This window comes from Hoplias malabaricus, chromosome 11 (assembly GCF_029633855.1).
Source record: "Hoplias malabaricus isolate fHopMal1 chromosome 11, fHopMal1.hap1, whole genome shotgun sequence".
Lineage (NCBI taxonomy): Eukaryota > Metazoa > Chordata > Actinopteri > Characiformes > Erythrinidae > Hoplias > Hoplias malabaricus.
Window position 1 is genome coordinate 17,264,439 of NC_089810.1, and position 26,736 is coordinate 17,291,174.

Consider the following 26,736-nt stretch of genomic DNA (forward strand, 5'->3'; position numbering starts at 1 on the left):
TTAGGCAGAATTTAGATTCTGGACTGCAGCCTGTGCTGAGTACTTCTCCACACATGAGGGTTCATAAAAGTGGTTAAGTGCTGTCAATTTCTTAATATAGCAGACACCACGATGATTCAAGAGTGGCCATAATGCCTAGTTTAGCACAGAATCTTGATCATTAAAATTAAAGTTTTTTTTTAATGAATGCAAGCAATAATCTACAAAGAGATATTTTTAATGCTGTTGTAACTGAGCATCAGAATTTAACTGCATAAAAGTAAACACCAAAGATCAATTTAGGTTTTTCACCTATGCTGTGTAAACTACACTCTGGATAAGGGCTCTTACCCGCTCTGCCAGTTGAGTATGTGCTGGGGGCTGCACGGAGGAGTGGTTGCGGACTCACTACATGGGGTTCCACTTCTCTGGCTGTGTGGAGAAGCAGCTAAAAACACATACAGAGAGTAATTACACTTGTGTGTGAACGCAAACATGTACTCGCTCTCTTAGAGGAAACTAATAAAATAAGCTTGATAGTGACACTAAAATGTGGCCGAGTTTTAACTTCCCAAGTGTTTCTTCCAGCCATTATTCTAGTGAACACACAGAGAGAGAGAGAGAGAGAGAGAGAGAGAGAGAGAGAGAGAGAGAGAGAGTGTGGAGACCACCCTAACAGAATACCACCCCCTCACACAATTCATAGGAATGCACTTAGCTACACTGTTGTAACAGGACTGACCACCTACATTAAATCAACACAATTTGTCAACCTGCTCCTAATCCACCCCTTACACACATACAGCTGTCTTATTGCTTAAAATGAATGCATATTTACACACACTCCACTATGAGATGTTTGTATCTGGCTGAAATAGACTGACTGAAATAGGAAACAAAGCAAAGCAATAAGAGAAGAATAACATTGTGCCCAAATACATAAGAATGTTCAATTCCCTTAAGAAATAAGTGGTACAGAAATAAGAGACCTGTCACTGGAAGCCTTTCTGGACGCCCCAGGCTGCATGGGAATGGGGCCCTGCTTATATTTTAACACAATGTAATACAAAATGATATCATTTCATGGAACACAAAGAGCTTCCTCTTTCCATGCTTTATTTCTCACTACCTCTTACCTTTCTGTCTCCACACAGAAACCATTTAAAATGTTCTTGTATGTAGAGGTAGATAATATGGTAGCACACACTCCACACACGTTTTTGTAACACCCTTTTCACATGCATTCATCTAAACCACTCTCTCTGGGCAGATTTTATGTAATTAAGGGACACGCTTAACAACTGGACACAGTCTAAACAAACTGCCAGTTTATTTAAAAAGTCTGGCCTTTGGTCTACACCCAACATATTTATAAAACATGCTTCTGCACATATTAATGCTCTATTTTTGCTGAATTTAACATTCTGTAAATATCTGTGCATAAGAAATATGTGGTTTTCTGCAAATGTCTGCACCATTTCTATTTATGTGCTGTGGTCACACACAAGAAACAGATTAAACTAAAAAAAGGTCATAACTTTTGTTAACTTGTATTCACACCTGAAATGTAATTAGATCATATGATTGTAAATCTTAAAAAATCTTGGAGCAATCACCTGGTGAGCCCTTCACGAGTGTCCCGACTCTCCCTCCGCGGCCATCTGAAGCATTAGAGCTGGTGTGTGTGACACGTGAGTGTTCCTTCAGCGATCCGGATGAGCGCTGGTACCAACACCGGAGCTCCTCGGACACTGCCACTCTCCCACCTCCACCTCCTCCCCCCTCCCTCCCAAGAGATGGAGTCCTGACTATCTGAGACCTGGAGGGAGTGAGTCTGCCACTACAACTGCCCCCCTCCCCGTCCTCTCCAGACCCCCAGCCTTCCTTGTAAAGGCCCCCGGCCGTGTATGAGTTGGAGGTTTTGAACTGGGCCTTGACGCTGTAGTGGCCCTCCTGGTCATTCTCCAGGCTGCGGACCACCACAGCACCGGGGCTGCTGCCTTCCGTGTACAGAGGGTACTCCTTGATGCGGTACTGAGATGATGGCTGGCTTTGGCTGTGTAGATAAACCCCCTGGTGACCACCACACACACTGCTGCCATGGGAGCTTCCACCACCATTGCGAGCAGCCAGATTGGGCATGCTGCCTGAGCTAGATGTGCCCAGATGGCCAGCGGATTTGTGACGTTGCCGCTGTCTTTGCCTGGCTTTAGAGGGCGAGTCCTCAGCCAGTGTGCAGTAGTTGGGGTTGGAGCCGGATGAAGGGTAGTAGTGTTCTGAGCTTGAATGGCTTGTGCAGGACGAGCAGTCATCAGGGACAACCGAACCATTGCTCCCTGTCCTCTGAGGTCCGGACAGGAAGAGATCTGGACTAAGCCCTGCCTCTGTCTCTGCCTCCATGTTCAGCAGCTTCCCCTGAGACTCCAGACTTGAGCTTCGCCCACGGAATGGCTGAGAAAGGCTGGGAGGAAGAAATACATTGGTTATCAGATGGTTAACAGTGGCAGGTGAGAATAAGACAGAATTTATGTTCCCATTATGAGGCTGAAGTGGGACAAATAATTTATTTATTTATTTTGTGTAAAGTTGCTTAACTACATGTGATTTCACTACAGTGTCTTTAGTTTTGTTGTTTGTTATAATAGCAAGCTTTCCATGTTAAACAGTTAAACACCAAATCCTCCCCCTCCCCACCAACAAGGTGCAAGGGTAAGTATTGGGACAGGGGGAAAGTATTATCTTGTGGACAAAAAATAGCTTACTTTTACATGTAGTAAAACTGTATGTATCTTTGTGTGTACCTTGCTGAGTGGACGTAGCTCCTGGTTCTCAAGTCAGGAGTAGAGGGCATGCTGGACTGACTGTTCCAGTGAGGCAGGGTGCGCACTGGACTATTCTGCAGTGAGTTACTCCCTCCAGCCTCACAGCTGCCTGTGCTGGGGAACCTCCTGTGACTACTGAACACAGAAACGGAATCAGAAACAGTTCCTGAAAAAGTCTTCAACTAAACTTTAAGTCATACACTGCATACTTCAATCGATTTTACATGACTCTTATTAAACATTTATTCTGCAACTGTTATGACAACAGTAATGTAGTGTGTAGATTAGTTCCTTATGTCTCCACACCTGGAGTGTGATGAGCGTTTCTTCACCCTCTCGTAGGGCTCATCCAGCGAACTCTCACTCCACATGCGGGGTTTTATGGGGGATTTGTCATAGTCACTGCGCTGGTAGTGCAGGTGCCTCAGTCCTTCGAGAGATTGTGGAGGAGGGGGCCTGCTGTGAGAGGGCGGTCGAGGTGGAAGGCCTTTATGTGGGGAGGCAATTGGAGAGAATGTGGGGGTCCCTGTCACCTGGGAATCATCTGGAAAAAAGAGAGCGGTAGGAAGATGGAAAAATGCATGTGTCAGCAGTATGAAAAAAGCATGTAATTGAAGAATATGAGTTGAATGATGAGGTGGTTACAAGCTAGGAGTTTCATTTAACACTCGCTACATGCAAGTTAAACTTAGGACTTCTAAAGTTTTCAGTTTTGTTTCAATGTCAAGGGCAAAAAAAAAAAAAAAGAAAATTGGAATAGAAAAAACACTTTTGTTATTGATGTTATCTATGACTTGTAATGTAGGATGCACCAATATAAATAAACGTGCTATGGCAGAATATCAGACAGTGTCTTTGGGTGTCTAGAATATCACTGTGTTCCTTTATGTGTGTGTGAGAGAACTGTTGCAGAGCAGGTGAAACTCACCATCATCTAGCACCAACGCGTCAGACAGAGAGCTGTCCTCTGAACCGATGTTAGCTTCTGTAGGAGACAGACAGAACACACAGGGCTCAACTTCATTCAGCACATTCTCACTTCAGGTAGGCTGCTAATGATTAGGCTAACACGTCTTTATCCCAGTGCTCCAGGCAGGAGCATGTGTGTATGTGTGTGTGTGTTAAATGAATTTCACACCCTGCTCTGGAGGTTGCTCACATTCTGGTTTACTGCTCTTAGTACACACCTATAGGAGACCTTACACAGGGCAAGACTTCATTAACTCACTTAATGATGTTTCATATCCACTTGGAATAACCCACACTTTTTACTCACAAGTTCATGACCTCTTCTTAAATATATTGCATCCATCACAAAATGCACAACAGATCAGTAACTGATGCATAATTTTCTGATAAAGGGGATGATCTATCATCATCTTAAATAATGTTAAACTATTATAATTATTTTATTAATGGGATTAAAGTTAATAAATACAATACGTTTAGTAATAAATAATAAAGTTAATAAATGTAATCTTTGTGCCCAAACTTTTTTAAGTTGGGGAATATAATTTATTGCTCGTGCTGAGCCAAAAATACTTAAAAATATAAGGTAAGTTGGCCAAAAAATTGTTATTATTAAAGTATATGTCATATAAATTGAGGACCCAACAGGTGATGTAGCTGTTACACAGCTCCAGGGTCATGGGGCTGGGGTTGTGGGTTCAAGATCCGGGTGACTGTCTGTAAGGAGTTTGGTGTGTTCTCCCTGTGTCTGTGTGGGTTTCCTCCGGGTGCTCCGGTTTCCTCCCATGGTCCAAAAATACATGATGGTAGGTGGATTGGCGACTCAAAAGTGTCCCCTAGGTGTGAGTGTATGTGTGACTTTGTATCGCCCTGCAAAGGACTGGCGCCCCCTCCAGGGTGTGCTCCCGCCCTGAATTAATGAATGAATGAAAGTCATGTAAATTTGTTTTAAAAATGTAAAAATATAAACTACTTTAGGAATATCAATAAAATGGCAGATACAAGTTGGTAATTAATCTATCAATCTAGAAGTCCCAGAACCAATCTGCCGTGGAGAGAGAGAGGACATAGTACACAGTTAGCTTATCTTTGAGAATATGATTTAATAAATAATGTGGTAATGTGTAGATCTGTGAGTTTACTGCTCTGTTTTTGTCAACATTAATGATTCATGTATATTTTCTTACCCTCTATTATGAGCGAGGCTCGTTGTGTGGGTTTCTTCCCGGAGCGGACGCGATACTCATTGATTCCGTTCTCTATGTCCTGCAGTTTCTTCAGTGCATTGAGGTATGAAGTCTTCCTCTGCTTTTTCAGCTTCTTACTGCTCACATGAGGATCACTCGCCAATCGTCGCGCTGCCTCTGTGATCTGAGACTGGATAGCAAACTCTCTTTCCAATCGCTCCAGCTCTTCCTCCTAACACACACACACACACAACCAGATAAGAACACACATTAGCACCCACAACCATTAAAAAAAGACACTAAAATGAGCCAACACAAACTCATACTCCTTGATAACATTCTCTAAAATTCAGCCAAAACACTTTGAGTATGACAACATAGCTTCAGGAATTGAGCACTCCACACTATTACACACACACACACACACACACACACACACACACACACACACACACAAGCACCTCATTGTCTACCATTGTTTTAAAGGCCAGGCAACTAAGGCACTGTGCTGTTAAATCAACAGCTTTGATATACATTTTTATTAGACACTGTTTTTGTTCCCTCACATCTTACACACAGTTTTCATGCCCAACTTTGTAACTCTGCTCCTCTGGCCTAGACTCAACACACACTCATTATCACCACTTCCTCTAAATCCTGCCAGACTTAAGACTAGTACTATATATAGGCACACACAGCTTTGGAAAGTTTGATTCTGGTATAAACAGAAGATTAAAAAGAGGAGATATTTGTATAGCGTCTACTCCAGTCTGCAGTCCATTAGCAAGTTTACTCATCCTGATACCTGATTTGATCTTCTTTGTGTTCGGAAATAGCAGTAAAGCTCAGATGTCAAAGGATAAACTTACCTCTCCTTTGGGGAGAATCTTCTGTTCATCTAGTTTGAAGGCAGTGCCGATTTTCCGCCGTACAGTGGGTGGTTCCTCTCCTGGATCTAGAGGATATTCTTTAGGTAGCTTTCCTGTCAGTTCCTGATATACAAAAGAACAGTGCAAAAACATAAGAAATATCTCTCTAAGACTAACCCATTACATGTTAGCCTTTTTAACCTTGTAACTACTGCAAAACTACCAAAGCATATTAATATAACAAAAGTGTCAAAGAGGGAAAATGGAGTACATGCAATATCCTCCCCAAGCTATTGCTTATCTGTGTTTCAGCTCTAGTTTCTAACATCACAAATTAGGGGAAATTGCCACTTTTTGCCTTGTGTACAATAAGGTTCTGTAGGCCTGATTCTAATACTAGGTTGTGTAAAGGTAGGATGGAGATAATTGTCAGTGCAAAGAGGGGTTGTATGAGTGTGTTTTACCGCTTCTCTGATGCATATGTTTTTGAGCTCCTCTATCCTCTGCCTCAGAGTCTCCTCCAGTGCCTCCTGCCTTGCCCTCAGAGCAGCTAACATGTCCTTTTTAGCAGTCTGAGAACTGTCAGATTCCTGAGAACCTGTATACACACATATGCCAAATATCAATCAGTCCCATACTGCTGATCTGACAGACCCATTCCCTCCTGTGTAGATAATGTGTATAAGAGAAGGCCAGAGAAATGCAAAGGTCAAGATTGAAAATATTCTAAAGGGCAAACAATTTTAACAACTGCAGGCAAGTCTTGAACAATGAGCCTGACCTTTCTCAATGGACGTGCGTGTACATGTGTTTGTGTGGTCACTATCCCACACGCCCTGACTGGGTAGACTGTACAAATGCAGTGTGCTTCTGGACTGAATAGGATCAAGGAGTTCAACAAGGAAACACTGTTTAACAGAGGTCCCGTGTGGGCCAAAGCATGGCAGTATTTTGTGTGTTGGTGTATGTGTGTGTGTGTGTACACCTGTTCTTAGAACCCAAAAATTTAAAAGGAAGTGAGTGGAATGTTCTGATAAGGAGCATAACAGGCATTAACTGGCCTTCAGACATCTCCAAATCATAATAATAATAATAAATGTGACCAATTGAATTCAAATAACAAACCATGCCCTGCCATTCACAGACTTCAAAAACCTGATAAGAAAAATGATAAGTCTAAGAAAAATAAAGCTGCACTCTTGTTTCATATATTTCAAAAAATATATAAATAAATAAATAAATCCACAGATGTTCCAGTTCATCATTCACTGGCAGAAAGCAATGTTTTAAATTGATTGAAAGAAGAAAATACAATATAAAAAGAAACACAGAGGAGCAGAAAATTCAACCAATTTCTAAGACATGCATGGAAAATGTCACTGCAGTTTTTATTTTATTTTATTTTTTAAACTGAAAGCAAGCATCCCAAAAAAGATGATATAATAAGCAAAACACACCAATCGGATGCGTTTATCTGTTAGGGATCTGTGTAACTTATGGTATGCAAAATTGATTTTTAACAGGAAATTAACCTATTATCAAAATATCTATTATAATATCTTTTTAGAATCTCTCTTAAGCTGTCATGTGTGACAAACAACTTCCTGCCACACGAGCTCAGCCTTGCTGACCAACACTGCACAGCTTTATGTGCATATATGTGTGGGGTTGGGACATTGAGGGGTCACAGGGTCATCTTTTAAGTCTTTTTACGAAGCTTAGGGTCAATAGATCAGTCAGAGCATGAGAGTGTGTTTGAGTGTTGGAGTGTGGAGAGACCAGCAGACAGGGGAGTTGTCTGAGAATTAGTGATGGGTCAGCTTATAAATGAGTGGACATGACCTGGGTCTCCAGTGTCCAGACAGGGGAGGGGTATGTGTTTGTGTCTGTGTGAGTGTGTTTGGAACTGAGTGACCTACTGAAATTCCTGTTCAGCTTTAATCTAAAATATGTTCTCAAATCTGCAGGAAATGTAAATTAATGCCTTTCTTCCACAAGCCAATGGCTCATAAATCATCTGTGAAAACTCCAAAGCTACAGGGTTTTCCCATAGCCTTTCACAAGTGAAAAACAGAATCTTTAGCTCTAAGGCTTTTGAGAGAGAGAGAGAGAGAGAGAGAGAGAGAGAGAGAGAGAGAGAGAGAGAGAGAGAGAGAGAGAGAATGCTTATAGAGTTTCCACTGAGTTGGATAAGGATCCACTTTTCTGCCAGTTAAAGGAAAGAAGCAGTTAGGCCTCAATTCTTCTCTATGGAAACATTTAAACCAAGGGAGATTTTTCTCCCTCCATATTTTTTTTTCTCTCTGTGTATATAAACTCTCCACATATGTGTGCACAGAAACTCAGACAAATACACAAAGGCTATGGCTGGGTGGGGTTCATTGGAGCTATAGAACCATGTCTTTTAGTGAACTTACCCAGCAAAAACTGTGTGTATATGCACAAGTAAAAAAGACCCCACTCCTCCAACCATACACAAAGACACAACCTGATTCTGCCAGTGAGAACAGAGAAGCATTGTTCTGGAAAGTAAGGACAAAGCTGGCAGAAACCTCATCCATTCCATCCCTCTCTCCCCCATCTATCTCTCCTAAATCTGTCCATCCATACAGGACCTAAATATAGAGGAGGGGCCTCAAGATCTTGGGACAGCTGGGATTATAACTTTTGCAGGTTTATGCGTAGAATCCTCATGCTCTAATTAATAGTACATTTTCAGTGAACTTCAGCACAGTTTTTTTTAAACTGACCATCTCTGTTAATGACCTCTTCTCTTATGTCTCATTTCATTTGGGGTGAATATCTGAGAGGCTAAAGATCCTCCCTCTCCCTCTATCTCATTCTCTGCCCGACTTTATCTTTGGATGCAATAACTGATAACACTACAGGTAGCCAACAACAACAGAATTAGAGGTTGTACTGATTCTTCCCCACCAGTACACACACTCACTCACACCCTCTTCTAATCAATACACATACTCACTGGAATCCAAAATAAGATTAAGACAAAGTCATCTCATTAAATGACATCATTGCTCTTTTGGAAATTACCTGCCATAAGGCTCAAGCTGATACAAATTCAGTCAGTGTATACCAATCAGCCATAACACTATGACCACCTCCTTGTTTCTAAACTCACTGCACATTCTCTCAGCTCCACTGACCATACAGGAGCACTTTGTAGTTCTACAATCAGACTGCAGTCCATCTGTTGCTCTGCATGATTTATTTGCCCCCTTTCACCCTGTTCTTCAATGGTTAGAAGCCTCACAGGACAGAGCAGGTGTTATTTGGCTGGTGGATCATTCTTAGAGTGTTTCTGTATGGTGAGTGCAGCTGAGAAAATGAACAATGAATACAGAAACAAATAACTGGTCATAATGTCGCGAATGGTCTGTGTGCAAACAGTGTGGGTGTGTGTACTAACCAGAGGAGAGAAGACTTCCACTGCTACCACTGATGATTTTGCCCTTGCTGCCCATGTTGGCAAGTTTAGAGGTCTTTAAGGTGCCTGTCTCAGTGAGGTCAATTGCTATTTCATTCAGACTGCGGGCTGCATGGATCTTCGACTGAATAACAGTGAGAGAGACAGAGAGAGGCAGAGAGAGAATGAAAGGGAGGAAGAGAGAGAGCGAGGACAGGGCAGAGAGACAGTGAATGTGCAAGCCAGCTGCATATATTTTGTGACAGGATTTTCCAAGAGATGAACATTCCAGAGCTTTTAAAAGTGTAACTCAATCCTCATACTCACTCTGAGCAAAGTAATACATCAGCATGCGTAGAATGTGTGTGTGTCTCTACTCATTACTGCTAAAGTATCTACATATCTGTAGTCAAGACATACAGAAAGCAACAAGGAAAACTAACAATAGCAGCCTATTTGCAATTCATTGTGGTTGTTACATAGAGTCAGTGACGTGTAAAAACTGTGCAATTCTAGATGCATTACAATCTCCCACAATGTATTCATGTCTTCTAGTAAACAATGTAGATCACTAAACTTGCCTAATGTATAGCAGATAAACACAGTTAACTGTAATAACTTGCATGTTATTACACTGATGTCCTTTGTCTGATTATGAATAAGAATCTGAAGCAGTTAACAACTGTGTAAACTGAAACAAGTAGATGATAAGAAAATGTCCAAATTCATTTACGTATCCATGTGTTCTTTTACTGCTGTTTAATAAAACAATGAGCTACACCCTTTACAGCACAATACAACTGAGGAAGTAGAGGTCAATTTCCTTTCAGTGGACTGCAGAGACACATGATGCAACACTGGCAGTTTTAAAATGGCCTTTTTACAAAGACATGAACTGAAAAGAACACACACAAACACATACCTTGCTCTGTTTGCGGTCCAGGTAAAACTGGTGCTGGCTGATGGCCATGGCCCAGATGGACTTGATGAGGGCAGGGCAGGCGTACCAGGTGTGCACGGCGATGCCACTGTGACCAAATGTCCTCCGCGTTACCGACGCCCTGCAGTTGGAGCAAACACAAACCGACTTTATATTCACTGAATGCTATTATACTTTTACGGGACCAGTCCAGTTTTATTTAGTCTAGTGTTTACTATGATGTTGATAAATGCACCAAATGCTCATTTCCAGTTTACCGTTACTATAAATGTAATTTATTACTTACAATATTATGCAGACTATCTCTACCCCTTGTATAATGGTTATATCATCATACATCTTACTTCAAACCCAACAGCATCTAACCTCAATATTTTCAACAGTCTAAGCAGCAGGACATTATTTGGGTTTGGAAAAAAGCAGCGAGGAAGTAACTACTGTACCACACACAGAGTAGGCCACATACCCACACCATTTACAGTGTGGTGCAGACCTACGTGTAAATGTGTGTGTTTTGTGTCAAAGATGGTCCTCCCCTGGTCTGTTGTTACATGAAGTTTAAAAAAAGGCTGAAGCACTCTATAAATACCCAGCACACACATGTCCACTCTCAGAGCTAAGATAAACACCCAGCCCCAGCCTCTTACACTTATCAAAACCTCATTCCCTTGAAAACCTTCACACTGTGCATAAGCAAACTGATTACAATTTCCTTCATAAGTCTCAGAGACAAATAGAAATGAGAACATGCAAAACATGTTAGAATTTCTACAAACATGACTGAATTCTGAGTCACATGTCCATTCAGCCAAACAGAGCAGACACAGAATATATTGTGTTTATTACATCAGCATTAAGCATAATTTAGTAAATGTTTTCCACTTTTAAGTCTGATTTTTATTGACAGTGTTCTATATCCACTGATCATCTCTTTTGTCACTGATGTCCAGTTTCAGGCTTAAGACATTGCCTCCTTACTGTAGCTTTGGTCATTTCAATGCTGTGTCTAAGGCGGTTTATCTGTCAGCATCTCTGGCTGTGTGCTGTGGCTTTTGGCACAATTTGCTTTCCTAAAGAGACTAACCAGTCCCCATACACAGATGAGCTCATTTAAGCCAGAATGAACCCTAACACACCAACACAATCCCTCTCTATAGAGAAAGAGAGTTGGTATGAGAGTGAGAGCACTTGTGTTGTTTTTATATGCTCACGCTGTGATCCTATATCGTTTTACCCATTTATGTCCAATGGACACAGGAAGCACAGGAAGTAAAGGATGTCTATTAAATAACAAACAGCTGAATATGTTCACCAACAGATCACCTCCAGCAGAGAAATTCACTCACAACAGTTCAGAAGTGACAAGTGTAATATTCCACACTTATTATCTTTCTCACAATTATCAGTGATTGAATTATGATCTTATTAATCTAATAATGGAACATAACTAAAATTAATTCACACTGCTGGCTCTAATACTAACACTGGGGTTCCTGCCATAACGGGCAAATTTAAAACTGAGACAGTTCTGGGGAAATCAGAGTTTTCTACAAAGGTATTGCAAGTTATTGTTATGAACCTCATAGTACATCATTTTATTCACCACCATAATGAAAACAGAACTAGGAAACTTACAATGCATTAATTTATAGAGGAGGAACAAAAGTAATTCCTGCATCTTACAGTGACTGATGTGAGGTGATTTACTGTACGCTCTGAGGTCATGAACTAAGGGCATGCTGACTGTAATATAAATTTACCTTCTAGGGTCATGAACTTCCACTGAGAACTTCTTTTCTCTGAAGTACAGATTCTCCAGTTGCCTCCATTGAAACACCTGAGGAAAGTGGAAAACAACAGCTTGAGAACGTTTCCACAACTTATCCAAAGATCCGTCAACGTTTCTTGATTTTTCTGGGTATAACCTCCATCTACGCTGGAAGACACTCACACGACAAATAAGGTCTAAACTCCTAATCCAAAAACACAGGTCCAAACTTGAACACTCATCTCTTTGTCCTTTTAAAGCTGCTCTTCAGACTTGTGACAAACCTACTGCTGTGCATGTGTGTGAGATCCTCTTTAAGAGATCTGAACTGTATGTGTGTTAGAAAGAGAGTGTTTGGACGGAGACGAGGCAAGGGAGGGAGGAGTTTAGCCCCCTCCCTCCCTCTGGGACACACACTTCCTGCTCCCACCATGGCCTGTGAGTGGGCGGAGTCTGTGGAGAGTTCAGAGTGACGTGGGTATGTGTATGTGAGTGTGTCCAGATTGTACTCTCCAACTTTGTTCAACTCCCTCCTTTCTCTTCATTCACTCATAAAGCCAGGTTCTGTTTCTCATTATACACACACAAGAAGGTTTTGCATATTACTTACACACACACACACACACAGAGAGAGAGAGAGAGAGAGAGAGAGAGAGAGAGAGAGAGAGAGAGAGAGAGAGAGAGAGAGAGAGAGAGAGAGAGAGAGAGAGAGAACTCCTGAACCATCAGCTGAATAGATGAGACAAAGAGGATGGTAGAAAAGAACAAAAACAAACTTCAATTCTAAAATCTACAAGTTCCTATTAAATGGAATTTAATAATTAGTCTTAATTCGTTCAACCACACCATCATTATGCAGTACTTCCTTACCTGTTTTAAGACTCAGTGATATACTAGTGAGATAATTTTTCAGAAAGTCATGTACACAGTTGGTACTATTAAAAACAAAACCCAGTTTCACTTATTTCTACCAGCTTCTGCAGTTGTGTTCAATTCTGATTCAAAAGTGACTGAGAGCAGACTGAGAGTATGGGACTATGCCTTGTCAGTCATGGGTGCTCATCAGAAATTTAGATCTATGCCACCACAATTTGAAAATGGAAAAAAGGAACAATCTTATTAAAAAAATATTTTTGAATTATTTTTAATCAGTGTTTGATTTTATTTCTTATTTTGCTGTGTATTAACTGTCACTGGATGTTTAATAAAACACTCAAATAGCAAAAGCACACATTTACAGGAAAGAGAGAGAGAGAGAGAGAGAGAGAGAGATTAAAAAATGAAAGGGAAAGGGGGGAAAGAGAAGAAGTAGAGCAGAGAGACTAAAGAGGGTGGGGGCTGGCTTTAAAAAGCTTAAGAATTTTAACAGCCTGGGAAAACAATGGACAGATGAGGGAAGTAGGGAGGAAGGGTACAACGCAAAACACATACCATGCAAGCACGCACGCACACACATACACACACAAACACACACACACACAAATAAAAAGGGGCTCCCCATACATCATTCAGACGCCGGTACTAAATGATAGAGCAGATAGATGGTGTGTTTAAAGTTAATGTGCTCAGCCTTCTGAGGGGCCCTGATGTTCTCTTGGGACGAAGAACAAATCTGACCTCAACACTTTGTCACTAGCTTTCATCTAATAGATTCTATCGCTGAGAAAGAGAGAGAAACTCTACAAGTCTGAATGGTCTGTGATATCTAAACACTGTGGTGCTCTTAGTTCTAGCAGTGACCAATGAGGCGGAGAGGCATTAGTGATGCCAAACAGCATTCTGGGTACAGCAAGGTGAGCCAATGGATTCAACCAATGTGGAAGATAAAGACAAATCTAATGTGTGTGTGCATGTGTATAAACCTAAGACAAGCAGAAACTCTAATGCCCCTTATTACAGTAAATACAGTCAGAAGTGAAACTGAATTAAAGGGGTTGGGCCCTCTTTATTTTACAGCCAGGAGTTACGGCCTACTGAGGCATGACAAAAATACCTGAAAATGTCTTATGTAAGACAATACATAGCTTGATATATCATTTTTCATAGGTTTGCTTTATGGTAAAAAAACAGTAAATCATTTGTGACCCACTAAAAAAAAATACATAATACAGAAATTACATGTAAAACATATATGGTATTTAATCTGTTTTAAGTGGTGCATAAACTCACAAAATTTCACAAAGAAACAGAAGATACATGATTACGAATCAGCCATAGGAAGGAAAGCATAAGGAGCTTTATTAAAGAGTTATTAAGTGACAAATCTAAGACTTGTTCATAAACCCCATCAGTTTTATACTGTCATATCCCCTTTAACAGTAATGTAAAAATGACTATTTTTTTTACATAACATATGTTTAGACTAAACTTCACGGCTCAAGATAGCACTGCGCCTTAGAGAGGAAGAGAGAAATAAAACGTCTAGCCTTTCAGAATGTTCCTGCAGACTAGAATAAGTAAGGAGTCTAGAGACTGCCAGCATTGCTCTACATAAATGTCATGGGTGTATCATTACTATGGCTATCATACACTATTATTAACTTTCAAAGAACACACCCACAATGGAGTCGGCTCATACAATGAGACTCAATACACTGGAGGAATTGTACACTAGCATGCACAAAAGACAGACAGGCAGACAGACACACACACACTTATATACACAATGTCCAGGAAGGCGGAGTACGTGTACTGTGTTTGGGCAGTGCTTTAATCAGTGTTAGCGAAGATGATGGCAGACAGGGCACAGGTCAGTCTAGGCAGACAGGATAGACTCACCATTGACTCACTCCAGGAAATAACTGACTTAGGGTCAGAGTGGGGGGAAATGCTCCACTGTATATTCACCTCAGAATGGTTGTTAGTTACTATCCAAACAGAAGGTACATTGAATTCTAATGTGTACCGAATTTCTACATTAAATTAAGTTTGACAACTGTGTTTATGTATTTTACGCACATGGAAATAAACCTATACCAATTATTCCATTATCAGCTGATTGTAGGAAAGGGTTAAATCTCTTTACATAAAACCAACTGCTACCTCAGTCTGCAGTTATACGATGTGGCTTACTTAACTGAATCCCTGTTTTTACACACACAACCCACCATGGGTGGTTAACATCCCATAACCATTAGCATATGGTCAGAGTTCTTCTACATCATAGTCTGATGATGAAAACACTGATCTGTGGACACTGGGTAACAATAAAAAAACAAATATGACAAAGTCTCCACAGACCTATCTAACCACTGCTAAAAACCCTGCACTGGTGATGAGCATGGACTACTTTAAGGGAAGATATTACTCTGAAGAACAATGGATCTGCTTCTGGCTCACTGCACTCTTAGAGGTTTGTGTGTGTTTAGCAGTTAGGGGAGGATTTCTGCAGACTGTGCCAAACCACTGGAGAGAGCTTTGAAGATCTCTGAGTGGTGTTAAACTTGCTGCTGATGCTGCTGAGGTTGAGACACGGCTGGTAACACACTGTAGCTGGAATGAATCACAGTCGTCTGCAGTTTCAGAGAGCAGGCTGTGAAAGCAAGTACACTGCTCATCAAAAGCTTAGGGATATCTAGCCTTACGCAGAAAACCTAAATAGAAATGTCTAAAAAATATAACAATATTGGGGTGTATTTTAAAAAAGATTTCAGAAAAGATAATGCCCTTCATATCAAAATAGACCCTTCGATAAATATTAACCTTATTAGACTTATATCTGCCAATTTAATGATAACAGCCTGTGTAGAACAATCTCCACAAACCTTAGCTATAAGAGTGTTCTGGCTCTTCTTACATAATCAGACACAGGAGCAGCAATTTGGAGATGGATCAAATAGGAGGGGTAAAGCAAACCCTTGCTATTAATAATTATGGGAAAAAGTCACCATTTATTATGTGAACTGTTTTTTTTTTTTCACCAACAAGCAATGATTGTGCGTTTTGCTTCGCTTGCACTCTCCGTATAAAATTTCTGCAAACACTTCTCTTTTCGTTTCCCTTCTGCTTCTTCTCCTCTCCCTTCCTGTCTCTGCTCTCTCTCCTTTTTCTCTCTATGTAACAGATCTCTCTAAATAGGCCTGTCCATTTGCCCTCACGCTTGGCTGGATGAAACTGGGCTTTGAACACTATTTTTAGCGTGCGGTTTTGGAGAAAAGTGCACAAACACATTTTTCCACCACCACCACACACAAACTCTGCAAATCCACCCACTGCTGCACTGAGCTTCAGAAGGAGCAGGAGCAGTAGTGAAACCAAACCAACAAACACAGACAGACAGACACATACACACACACACAGGGCTGGTGGCTTGAGTTTGTGAGTTATGGAACACCAACTGTCTGACAGTTTGTGTTTCTCTGTCTCATGTTCCAGCCCACTTTGACCTAGGGTCAATACTAAGAGGACAGTACCTCTAAGGTTCAGACAAAAGGCTAAGATTATGACACCCCGAGGTCTCAGCTCATGACTAATCTTGTGTTATACAAGATTATTCAACTAATGTGATGTCATATGACACACTGCACTCACACACATTCACAAATATTTTTTAAGTCTTTACACCACTTGAGTGACCAGAACATGCTGATGTGGTCTAGATTTTCAGCAGTCTTAAGAGTTTCAAAAGAGAAGTGGACACTCTGATTTCTCAAGTAAAGCCAGACGTTCTTTTCCCAGAATACAATGGACTTCACCAGTCAGAGGTTCATAAACGAGCAAATGGTACATGGAGGGTAATATGGCAGTGCATATTTTTTATGTTAGCAATCATGTAACTTGGCAATAAAAAAAACAATGTGGTCTTTAATTATGTAGGGTATACTTTATACAAATGTAAATGACACCATCTATAAACAAGGTTTGGCCATTTTTTATAGACACCTTGGAATTTTCTTTATCTGGGTTAAACAAACCTTAAATAAAAAGAATTTATATTGATTGATTGATTGATAGATTGAAGGGAACAAAGTATGACTAGCTATACTTAACAAATGAATTATTTATTTTATTTTATTCATCAGTTAGATTTTTTAAAGGATACTACTGTTGCTTTTTATTTTCTATCAAACCTCTGAAGCTTGCAAAGCTATCGAAAAGTTATTCCACATAATGAACTTAAAGTAAAATTAACTGATAAAGTAAATGAATTCCTTTTTCTACCAGAAAAAAATGCCTTTTCCATTCTAGTTTTATTTTATGTTCTACTCCCATGTGATGTGAAGCTTAAAAACACTAGACTTGTTGTGTAATGTCATCACAAGATTTAAGGCTCACATCTTCACCAGAGAAAAAAAGCAAGGCATAAGTGGAAGTGAGAATGCAAGAAAACAGAACAATTCTTACCTTCCTGGGTTTTACTTTGTCCTGGTAGTCATACTGAAAGATGCCCTTATAACTTAACCCCAACCACCATGGGATCCCCTGTTTGTCCTAAGAGTGTGTGAGGGAAACAGACAGACAGACAGAAAGAAGGAAAGTGACAATAAGTACATATCTGTATCTGATGACAGAAATGTCAAACACAGAATGCAAAGATTCACACCTTAACACAGACATAGGTCATGCATGCCAAATGGGGTCATGAAAAAATGATTAGAAGGGGTGTTTTGGGGGGGCAAAGTGAGTGTGTGTGTGTGTGTGTGTGTGTGTATGCATGTTTTTGTGTAGACTGACGCTAATTTTGATACATTTATATAAAGGAAGACCCACCTTTACTGCATAGTAATGCACTCCATATGTAGGCAGTGACTCCACTATGCTCATATAACTAAGAGAAAGAAAGTCGGGGTGGGGGTGGAGGTGTAAAGTTAATGACAAACAGCAAGAGAGGGAAAGTGAGGCACATATTCTACATATTCAACATTCCAGTAGGCAGAAGATCCACCTGCATACTGTTACTGTAAAATCAAAAACCTTAAATTTCATGTTTTTTAACACCATTAGAAAACTATGGTGAGCTAGTAATGAGTGTTCATTTTAAAAACGCAGAATACAGAATGTTTCCAAAATGAGACATTTCAATTACTTATTTAATATAATCATTCACATATAAATATCAGCCCATTTGTTTTAAAAATAAAAACAGTTCAAATTGAAATCAAATCAAATCACAATTTATTTATATATACCTTTATACAACTGATGTTGTTGCAAGGCAGTTTTACAGAATTAGTCATCAGAACAATAGATAATGTGAAATCCCAAGTTCAACTAAATTTGCATCCCTAAAAATTCAAAATAACATTTATTTCCCTTCCCACCTTTAAGATGACCATTTCATATAGAAGAAAATTTGTCATATTAAAAATGTGCTTTTATATACATATATGTACTATTATCAAGTGACTAATACAAACCTCAAGTGGTTTATAAATGCATACAGAAACATCCTGCTTTTTCTCCTGTATTCAGCAATATTTCTTTATTCTACATACAGTTCTTTTTATTAAAATAATTTCTGACAGTATACATTTATTCCTTCTTACTTGACAATAGCTTGGCCCCTTGACTGGCCACTCAGCTTCTTATAGTGCTCAATGACTCGGTCCTCGCTGTGAAAATACACACACACACACGCACAAGGTTATAGAAGACAGTTTTGTGGCAGAAGGATCATGAGAACACGGATGTCAGCCGGTTTAAATTCCACAGCACGGAGAAATAGCATACATATGCTGGGAAAAGTAGTGAAACCAGATACTAGGAACCCAGATAAGTTCAACAATTCAAAGAGCTGTCTGTAAGTCTGCTCAGTGTGTGAAAGTGAGTGTTTATAAGTGTCACATCCATCAAGGAATCTGACTCAGAACAGCACCACAAAATCTGTATTTGCAAACTGTATCTGAGCTAAATTAGGCCATTGAGTTATTTGCAGTGCACAAATCTTCATCGCTTCATCCAAGTATGCGTCTGAGTGTGTGAGTTTCTCACCAGTATGCAAGTGAGGGGTGCTCTTTCAGGGCTTGTGTAGGCAGAGCAGGCAGTTTCTTTAGGTCTGCACGTGTGGCATCATTGCTGTAATTATAAAAAAATAAAATAATAAATAAATAAATACTCAGATGATCCAATATAAATTCTCAGAACAGTACAACATTTTTACACCACAGAAAATACACTACAAATCCCATTGACCTTGGGATCCTGGCCCAGGAGGGCAACAGCAGCTTGATCTGCTACATATGTGGGTAATTGTAAGTAAATTCCTATGAACAAAAGGTCCAAAGAGGGGTAGTTAAGAGTGGACCAAAAGTATTTGGCCAATTGTTATTTAAGTAATAATAAAAATCACAATAATAATATGGCTGCGACAAATAACAGTTTCTTTAATTGATTAGTTGAGCGTGAAAGAGATGGTCAGTGTGTAACATAACACTGTTTATTCTCTGCATTCCATTTCCTCTGATCTGTCTCTGTTCCCAGGACTACTGTCCCTAACCTCTTTCTCAGTGGGTGGTAAGAGACGGGTCTGTATTTACTCTGCAGTGGCGCTTTAATACTGATTATGATACTGTGACAGTGAGTGTATGTTATTATAGTTTGCTCAGATGAACGGTGGTTACCTTGTGAAGTCTCCTTTAGCTTCCTAAACAAGTGGAAATAAGAAAATTAGACAATCAATTAAATCAGGGCTTTGGGAAACAAAACAATCACGAGGTCACTTTCTCACACACACTCGGATCTGAGTGTGTATCTGTGCATGCCTATTATATGTGCGTATGCACAGCTAAATTTACATTTAAACGGACTCCTATCTTTTCTAAACACAGAATTATACCATAACTGCAACACACACAAAAAACACACTTACTTCACTAGAACTACAATATATTGCCAAAATAATTCACTCAGCCATCCAAATCATTGAATTCTGGTGTTCTAGCAGCCAAGTACATAGGGTTAGGAGCTTAGTGAATTCCAGCATGGTACAAATATAGGATGCCACCTGTGCAGGAAGTCCAGGAACACTTAATGCTTTAGCATACCAAGAGATTTTGAAAAATTTCATGCTCCCAACTTTGTGGGAACAGTTTGGGGTTGGCCCCTTCCCGTTCCAACATGACTTTGCATCAGTGCACAAAGCAAGGTCCATAAACACATTGATGAGTGAGTTTGGTGTGGAAGAACTTGACTGGCCTGTATAGAGCCCTTACTTCAACCAAATAGAACACCTTTGTGATGAATTAGAGCAGAGACTGTGAGCTAGGCCTTCTGTCCAGCATCAGTGTCTGAGCTCACAAATCCTAAACATTGTGGAAAGCCTTCCTTGAAGAGTTGAATCTATTATAGCTGCAAAGGGTAGGCTGACATCATATTAAACCCTACGAATTAAGAATAGGATGTCACTCAAATTCATATATGTGCAAAAGCCAATGAGCGAATACTAGTGTACAGTGTGCAATAGTGTACATATGGATGTCCTCAAGACACAAATGTGCAGACCACACACTGTTTTCTATTTACAGCAAAGAAATCTGTAATTCTGCATCAGGGACCCCATACCAGGAAATCACACAGACTTACCTGCAATATGTAGGATGCCAGTTCAAACACTACTTCACTGTCTACCTCTATAAGCTCCTATGAGAGAAACAGGTGAAAAATGTGTTGATAATATGGGAGCACAGAGCAATGGATTCTGGTCAGTTCAAAGCTTTACTCACACGTTTGCCATGAGGCTTTTGTGGTGCATATAAAAGAAAACAATTCAAACTTACACTCAATGGGCTTAATGTAAATTTGGAACATAAAACCATAATCTCAAAACATATGTAGTTAAGTAATAACAATAACATTACACAGTAAACCTGAAAATATTAAAACATGTTCATAATCAAGTACAGAATAAACTTAAAAGTACTGATGCAGGAATGGCTCCTTCTACAGATAATCCTACTCATGTTTGCCTTATGATGTTTTTTTTTATCTGTTTTGCTAGAAGAAGAAGAAGAAGAAGAAGAAGAAGAAAAAGAAGAAGAAGAAAAAAAAACACCTTTATTGATCCCCTGGGGGAAATTGCTTCTCTGCATTTGACCCATCTGTGGTAGTGAACAGTGTGCTTGAATCCCATTACTTAACTTCACATGTCACAAACAATACAGAGATTACTCAGTCCCTTGGGGTCACAAAAGTCTGTAATGCAACTCAGACTCCATGTAAACCCAAACACCAGCTTCCAGACTACTACAGATCAACAACAGTTTTTACTGATTTAATCTAATCTACTGATCTAATTCATTTAAGCAAATATTTGGAACATAATGTGCAGCATTTAAAAAAATCAGCTAGTTTAAATTCGTCCTATTCTGCATGAGATTTATCACTGCTAAAACCCGAATTTATTATCCATTTCCTCCTTTACCCTGGGAATACTATCAAGACTGCCCTCTAGTGATATAACCTCAACACTGCAGATCCTTTCAAGCCCCTAAAATCATGTCCATGGAGCCAAAACACACTATTGCTATTTGAAACCTGGGACTGTGTGCTAGGTAATTAGTAAACAAGTCACCAAATCAGAATATATATTATAATTTACAGTAGAAGAAACTTTGTATAGATTACCTTATAAATGCAGGACTTGGCATTGAGAAAGAAAAGCTCAATGGTGGCATTGTCCTTCAAGTAAGAGATACTCTCTATATAGAACCTGTAAAGAGCAAAAGACACAAACACAAATACTAGGTACATATCACAAAGCATAGTTCAGTAATGATTTATTTGCATTTTGAAATTGACAATAGTAATGCTTTCTATGCCGTACCTATGTAACCCAAAACGTGACATCACCTTTTCGTTATCAAGTAGTATTAAAAAATAGTTGCAGGAATTTGAAATCTATTGCTGAAATATGCTGCTTAATAATCAGTTTTCCCGTCTATGCATGTTATTTAATTAGTGGTAGGGTTTTTTTTAACTTTCACTCAAACAGGTTATAGTTATTCATAGCTGAATCCCCATATCAGTATATTACTATCACAGTATACCATTTTGTATTGAAATCAATATTTAAAGTCTCTCTGATGATATAAGGGAAATTCTGATTATGTAGAAAAAAAATATCACGTCACAGATATATATGAATATAATGAAGAATGTATATTGAATATATATGAAAAAAATTTATAAATATAAGAACTAAGAAACACTGCCATACTGCCACTAAAACTGTGAACTTCAATGTCATTGGAGATTTAAGTAAGTGGTGTGCATCCGTAAGTAGTGTGGTTGAGAACACAGAAGCATTTTATTATAAGAGTAAGCTGGACAAACACAGAGAGAGAGAGAGAGAGAGAGAGAGAGAGTGAGAGAGAGTGAGAGTGAGAGAGAGTGAGAGAGAGTGAGAGAGAGAGAGATGATTAAAAGTATTGGCAGCTGGTTCAATTGCAGATGAGAGTGAGAGCGGAAGAGAGTCTCTTACACACATTAGAAAGACTTAAGACTCTTTCAATCTATATCTTAATCAAGAGCTGAGACCAGGATTAAATGCATTTACACACAGACAGCACTTACGCACAAACATACAGAACTTCTACACAGCATTTCACATCTATACAACGCACACGATGTGTATATTGGTGTAACATGTTAAAAGCTTCTTTTAAACTGAATTTCTACCGTCACTGGATGCTGTTACTGCTGTAATATGATAAACCATCACTAGACACAGGTCTATATTATGTTATTATGAAGGCCAATATTTTACCATATCACATTTTAAAGGGATTCAGACTTAAAATCATATTGCAATTGAAAAATGTATTTGTTGTTATAATTTATTCAGCTACACACTCAGAAATATATCATATTTGTGCAGCTCTTGATATCAAAAGCACTGTTTGAATATGGCTCTAAACCCACAGTGCCTGCAGAATGGCACAGCAGTGCCGATTTACCAGCCGCTAAAGCATGAGCATGACTACATTCACACAAACACAAAACTGGTGTTAGGTGTCGGTGAACGTGAACAGTCTGCACAATAAAAACAATAAAAGCTCAGGAGGAGTACACATATGCCACATGCGTGCACACACACACACACAGCAAAGACCTATACATAGAAGATATAGTTACACTGTTCTGCTTCATACACTCAATAAAACTAAAGCATAAATCAACCTTGTTTTTCTAAACAATGAATATAGTTTGAATGTAACACGGCCATTGCCATGGCGCTGGAATTAATGAGAACATTAATGAAAGAAATGGCAGCTCATGATTGTCTGACAGCTCCCACAGCGACCAGTTAACTCCAAGGGTCAGAGTCATTTTATAGGAGCTCATGTTTGAGTCTGTCGTAATTGACCCTGTTAATCTGTGATAACAAAAACACAAACATTCACACCCCAGTGGACCACTCCACCGCGTGAAGTGTTTCCACACAACTGCATCTCATCTCATATGCCAATTAACTAAAACTGTAGCCTTTTCTAGTTGTGTTTTTCAACACCTCTCAAGAACTGTCAGAATATGAGAGAAATAATACATCTTTTTAGTGTTTATTTAAGCAATGGAGAATTTTAAAAAATGGTGTGAATAATACCTGAGTCACAAACTAAAGCCAGAAAACAAGAGGTATAAAATTACTTATTTAATTTAATTTCTTACTGTTTTTTTATCAGTATATCTCTTCAAACTACAACAATGTAACATGGTTACATTGGTAATCATCTCAGTTTTCTGTGTTCAGGGGAGGGGGGGGCCTGAAGCTTCAGCTACAAAGTATTACATCATCAAAGGTTGTTGAATAGAACAGTTACTGTGCGTGTACAGAAATGTTCAAAGTGAATAAATTATAGCTTCATAAATTCACTGTAGGACTGTACATCACCTAGCATTTTAGCACAAGAAGCTGCACCACTTGTTTTAAAAAAAATGCAGATAAATCCAGAAATAAAACCAAACAAATTTTAAAAAACACTCACTGCAAAAACTGCAGTGCAAAATATGTACGTATAGCTCCTTATTTGAGTGACCTTTTGTCAGACTACATAAACAATACGGTTAAGTTACAGTTTAAAATGAAGAAAAATTTTTTTTTTTTTTTAAATGTATATGTTTTTACCAGCAGCTCCAAAATCCTGTGATGGGGTCATTAGAAAGCAGTGGCTTCACTGGAATAATGTGTACATATGCACACGAGTGTTACTGTACTCACCTAACACAGAAGTAGAGAACGATGGGCCCAGATTTTTTGGGGAATTCGTGTTCCAGGACACGTCTGTCCAACTGCAGCCAGCTGAAGTGGCCCCTGCAGAGCATAGAAGTCATGAAATATAAGCATTCTCCACATGTAAGACACAGGACCAGTTTTAAATGGAAAAAAAAAACCATGCATTATAATTAATAATGATACAGATACACAAAGGGCAGCATGGTGGCACAACAGGCAGTGTCACTGTCACACAGCTCCAAGGATCTAGGGTTGGGGGTCTGAGTCCTGCTCCGGGTGACTGTCTGTGAGGAGTTTGGTGTGTCCTCTGGGTGCTCCAGTTTCCTCCCACGGTCCAAAATGACATGTTGGTAGGTGTATTGGCTACTCTAATGTGTCCATAGGTGTGAGTGTGTGAGTGAATGCGTGAGTGCCTTGCCCCCAATGGCTTTGGGTAGGCTCCGGACCCGGCGTGACCCTGAACTGGATAAGTGGTTAATGAATATTAAGGCAATGAATAAATGTATGAATACATATACAAGTAAGTAGGCCTACAATAGCAGTTATATATAGCTTACTGAATGGAAAAAGCCAAAGCCTGAGTGAGTGTATGTATGTATGTATGTACATGTCTGACAGTGACCAAAAAAAACAGCAGAGGAAGCAGCTGTGACTTTATTAGCATGTCCCAGGTGGCTTGCTGTCTCTGAAATGGGAGCTTGTTCTGGAGTTAGGGTCAAAAATCACCTGAATATACTTCAAAATGATTCTTTTGTACAAATACCACAGTCCCATGGAGTGCGCCTACACAATCATAATGTGAGTGACTTAGCGTGTGTGAGTGTGTATTTGCATGTGTGAGTGAGAGAGAGAGATGTGAATGGAGGTGTTTAAACACATCCAGAAAATGTCACACTGTAGTAAGCCAGGTTGAGTGAGGTACAAGAAAATACAAGTGATAAGGAAGGGACTAGGTGAGATTGAGAGAAAATGAAGGCTATACAATTGTTGGCTCAGTTTCTAAAGCATCACATCCAGAGAGGAGACAAAGTGACTCTGACCTCTTACACTGGTCTCTGTTTAACCCTTTCTGTTCAAAGAAAAAACATGGATTTTCCTGCTCTTCTGTGTTTAATCCTGTGATGTCTCAATGCAGTTGGCCTATTCATTTTATATGTAAAAAATATAAGGTGCATTTTATTCTGAAAGCAGCTGTCTAGTCAGTCAGCTCTCTCATTAGGCAGCATTTTAACTCAAAAAGAACCTCATTAGGCAGTGCAATCGGGACAGAATTCTGAGTCATCATATGTCATCGTGTCTAGCATGTTCCACTACTGAGCTCTATTTACTCAGAGCCATCACTGAAGTTAGCCACTTAGCTTACCTCAGTTTGTACTGGTGACAGACAGGATGGATCCTGAAGTGGTGACAGCTGATTTTCTCAGTTTAGCACTTCTGTGCCTGCAGCTATGGGTAATGTCATAACTACTTACGTACACAAACACCTAGTTTTCAAAACTGAGCACTGGAACTCTGAGCTGCATCATGTGATTGCCTTCCCCCAGAAGGACATATGTCACCCTGCCTACAGATTTCAGCCAAAATAAGCACGCTGACTTGTGAGGCTCCTAATGCTGCCTTCCGAACGGGACATTCCTTTTCTCTGGAACTACTTAGGCAGCAGCCGACAAAATTAAATGCACTGGTAATTTTAAAACAACCGACGAGCTGTTTCATGAAATATACAAATAAATGAAAAAAATAAAAAAATAAAAAAATAAATAAATAAATTTATAAAACAGGAATATAAACATACGTCACACATATGTTGGCATTATATTATTAATAAAATTTAACCAAACATTAAGCTAGTGCCATGAATGTGTCTGTCACCTAGCATCCAAGACAAAGGAAAGACTCATGCCTTTGTTATATAGTGACAATAAAGCAGTACTACACAGAACGCATCTCTACACATTGGTTAATAAGGTACTTGGTTGGTAGGGTTGAGCTCTTCACAATCTAAAGCACCTGTAGAAGAGATCTAGTTGTCACTGGACAATCATTTTAAATCACACAAAAATACAAAAAAAGCCAAAAATAGTCTGCTTCAGCTGGCTTCTACTATGAGTGAGATGTATATATGGAGATGTGGCAGACAGACATCAGGCTGATAAATGGAGTTTGAATTGTACAAAACTCCCTCATGTTTAGTAACATGTTATCCAGGACAAACTTACGTGTCATCTGTGTAGGAGATTCCAAAATACTCCTTCTCCTTTAGATTGAAGTGGGACGCTACAAGGTCCAGGAGATCCTTTGCCATCAGCTTGGGCTGTGGGAGATACAAAGGTTATACTATTAAGCATAGAGCCAAATTACCTGTACCAACCATATTAATTGCTCAAAACGCCCTGAAACAGCCATCCCATTCATATAGTAAACTAAAGACCACATGAACAAATTCTGCAGAATTTATAAAATAAGCCTGTAAGGTTCTCTCTCTCAGCAGAGTAATGGAAGTGTGCCATGGCAACACACACACACACACACACACACACACACACACACACACACACACACACACACACACACACACACACACACACACACACACACACACACACACA

The 26,736-nt window shown here is 39.5% G+C and overlaps 1 protein-coding gene across 9 annotated transcripts in view; it reads right to left on the bottom strand.

Annotated features, from left to right (window-relative positions):
* Positions 1–26,736, bottom strand: part of frmd4a (FERM domain containing 4A) — a 145,416-nt gene that overhangs the window by 5,659 nt on the left and 113,021 nt on the right. For 6 of the 9 annotated variants that reach the window (XM_066684572.1, XM_066684573.1, XM_066684571.1 and 3 more), the window contains exons 3-22: positions 26,347–26,441; positions 24,113–24,205; positions 21,520–21,604; positions 20,479–20,535; positions 19,518–19,540; positions 18,889–18,972; positions 18,444–18,509; positions 17,668–17,725; positions 17,302–17,388; positions 11,951–12,027; positions 10,173–10,314; positions 9,254–9,395; positions 6,291–6,424; positions 5,827–5,949; positions 4,958–5,189; positions 3,730–3,786; positions 3,108–3,345; positions 2,781–2,936; positions 1,596–2,440; positions 331–427 (exon numbers count right to left, since the gene is read on the bottom strand). In XM_066684572.1, coding sequence (XP_066540669.1) covers positions 331–427; positions 1,596–2,440; positions 2,781–2,936; positions 3,108–3,345; positions 3,730–3,786; positions 4,958–5,189; positions 5,827–5,949; positions 6,291–6,424; positions 9,254–9,395; positions 10,173–10,314; positions 11,951–12,027; positions 17,302–17,388; positions 17,668–17,725; positions 18,444–18,509; positions 18,889–18,972; positions 19,518–19,540; positions 20,479–20,535; positions 21,520–21,604; positions 24,113–24,205; positions 26,347–26,441 — 2,891 coding nt within the window. Of the gene's footprint in view, positions 1–330; positions 428–1,595; positions 2,441–2,780; positions 2,937–3,107; positions 3,346–3,729; positions 3,787–4,957; positions 5,190–5,826; positions 5,950–6,290; positions 6,425–9,253; positions 9,396–10,172; positions 10,315–11,950; positions 12,028–12,141; positions 12,173–17,301; positions 17,389–17,667; positions 17,726–18,443; positions 18,510–18,888; positions 18,973–19,517; positions 19,541–20,478; positions 20,536–21,519; positions 21,605–24,112; positions 24,206–26,346; positions 26,442–26,736 lie in introns of those variants that run through there. The other 3 variants (XM_066684570.1, XM_066684577.1, XM_066684578.1) reach the window with 3 other exon arrangements.